Source organism: Orcinus orca, chromosome 16 (assembly GCF_937001465.1).
Source record: "Orcinus orca chromosome 16, mOrcOrc1.1, whole genome shotgun sequence".
NCBI classification, from domain to species: Eukaryota; Metazoa; Chordata; class Mammalia; order Artiodactyla; family Delphinidae; genus Orcinus; species Orcinus orca.
Window position 1 is genome coordinate 16038477 of NC_064574.1, and position 2386 is coordinate 16040862.

Consider the following 2386-nt stretch of genomic DNA (forward strand, 5'->3'; position numbering starts at 1 on the left):
AAGTTTGCCCAACATACACCCTTCTGCTGTCTTCACTCCTCGAGTCTGCTCTACCCCAACTTGTACATCTCCAGAGAACATTAATCAGCGATCACAAGAAAGGATCAGGGACTCAGTGTGTCTTGCATCCTCGTTCACATCTTCAAATAGAAAGCTGGGAGAGGATATCGCTTAACCCAAAGGAATTATGTGTTATTGGAGGCCCCTCAGGCATGAATAGGAGAAATGCTTCATGAGCAGGGATTTCCCAGCATGTGTTTCTATGTCTTCTTGGGAGGACATAGATCCCTGGGAAACATGAAAGGAAAAGAAGGAGGGAGCTATAGATTTAGCCACCAGGGTTGGCTAGTCACACTGACATGGTTGATCATAGCCAGGTCAGAAGTAGGGGTCAACTGGGAAGGTTTTAGGTTTTATTTCCCCGGTCCAAGGCCAAAGGCAAAATGTCTAGGTTTCCATTTCCTGGTGAAATAGAGGCTGCAGTTCTTGGGTTGATTATTGGATTTCTACAGTGAACCCTAGGAATGGGCCTTTCGTTCCTGCCCCCGCTCTCCTTCACACAACAGTAACATCTGCCGTGGGTCCCTCTCCACTCGCCACTGGGGACTGGAAGTCCCAACTCCACACCCATCTCCCCAGAGCTTCCAGGGGCCCAGAAGTCATAGGAGCCAGAAACAAATGGAGTAGAAAGTGGTCTTTTATTGGAAAGTCCATGAGAGAGGCATCCCAGGTTTGGGCACCCGGATGAAAGGAAGAATGGGCAGTGCGGGAGAGGGTAGTGCTACAGGCACCAGGATCTGCATCCCTGGGGACTTCACAGGTGCAGCAAGAACAGACTCCACCTGGTAGGAGAAAAGAGAATCAGAGATGTGATTCAGCAGGTCAAAGACTCAGAGGCAGTGGGAGGCAGGACCAAGTCCACTTGTCATCCCTCTCAGGACGGGACCCCTCGGTCTCTCCATCACCTCCCCATGTCCTCTCCCCCACCAACCTAGGATCACTCTCCACCTCTCAGCCTTTCTGTGCCTTCACAGGCCACCTCTTCCTCCACCCAGTTCTCACCTCACCAGGGATTCACACAGGCTCTCCCGCAATAGCTCATACAGCACTTCTTGGCCCCCCGGCAATGAGCATCTCTCAGACATTTGTTAATGGGATGTAATATGCTGCACTGGACCGGAACACTGGGGCAGGAGCCACGCTTAGGGAACCATGGGAATCTGACTGGATCTTCTTGACCTTCGACTGGATCTTGACCTTCGACTGGATCTTGACCTTCGACTGGATCTTCTTGACCTTCGACTGTATCTTGAGCTTCGACCGGATCTTGAGCTTCGACTGGATCTTGACCTTCGACTGGATCTTGTCCTTTGATCAGAACATTGCCTTTCGTAGTGCCTTGACCTTTAGGACAACAAAGAAATATCCCCACATTTAGAACAGTGTACCTGCTTTAACTATCTAGTCTTTCCTCCAGGTCCAGCCGCTGTTCACTGCAGTGTCCCTCAAAATGTGACTTGAGATAGGGGAGGGTCACCAGGGCTAGCTGGGGTCTGTGCTCTTGGAAGGCTGGGACCGGGGTTCCTCGGGTGTCCATTTCTTCCCCTCACCCTCCATTCTGGGTCTTAGGGTCCTCACGAGGATATGCCAGACTGAAGTGTCTTTCAGAGGTGTCACTTTGGCATCTCTGAGGAAAGTTAATGGAAAGGAAAGGAGCCGTGAGACGCTTACCAGGAGACCTGAGCTCCATCCTGGCTCTGGAGACTGTCTTGACAAATCCTCACCCCTCCCTAGGTCTCAATGTCCTCCTTTGGAAAATAGGGGTCTTCAAACTACATGATTTTTGAGGCCCTGTTGGTTCTTAACCTTCTCTTAGAGGACTGATGACAGGTGATTTTACGGGGCAGACAGGCAGGGGACAGACCCCACACCCAGCGACCAGATTCCTGGGACCCCTCACTTCATTGAACGTTCTGTCCAAGTATCAACACTTGAGGCCAAGGTCATGTAACAACACTCCTTCCACAAACAGCCCTGATATCTCAGTCCTGGGGTGGAAAGCATGTAGAGTCTAGTAGGCAACTTCCTACTTCTCTGGATACGCTGGAAACCTACTGTCCAGGCTGAAGAGTGGGCTCTAGCCCTGCCTGCTGCTCTGGAAGTACCCCCTGTCAGTACCCAGGCTGCCCCCAACATCCTCTCCTCAACCCAACCCAGCCCCACCCAGGCCACTTCCCTATTCACCTCTTACGACAGCTGCCTTTGCCACCAGCGTCCCAAGGACAAGAAGCACTACCACCAGGATCAAGAAGTTTCTGGACTTCATGTTGTCAGGAAGGTGAATGGCTAAGAGCTGAGGCCAAACCTAGTTTTATGCAGCTCCAGC

The 2386-nt window shown here is 51.5% G+C and overlaps 1 protein-coding gene across 1 annotated transcript; it reads right to left on the minus strand.

Annotated features, from left to right (window-relative positions):
• Positions 1-681: 681 nt before the first annotated feature.
• PI3 (peptidase inhibitor 3) lies at positions 682-2386 on the minus strand. Its single transcript, XM_049699074.1, has 3 exons — positions 2245-2386; positions 1063-1404; positions 682-842 (listed from the first exon to the last, which is right to left on the minus strand). The coding sequence occupies exons 1-2, from the start codon at positions 2324-2326 to the stop codon at positions 1064-1066; spliced, it is 423 nt and encodes a 140-aa protein (XP_049555031.1). The 5' UTR covers positions 2327-2386; the 3' UTR covers positions 682-842; position 1063.

Coding starts and splice junctions, on each gene's coding strand:
- PI3 (XM_049699074.1), bottom strand. CDS start 2,326: ATGAAGTCCAGAAACTTCTTGATCCTGGTGGTAGTGCTTCTTGTCCTT. Junction 1,405..2,244: donor AAAGGCAGCTGTCGTAAGAG/GTGAATAGGGAA, acceptor GTTGTCCTAAAG/GTCAAGGCACTACGAAAGGC.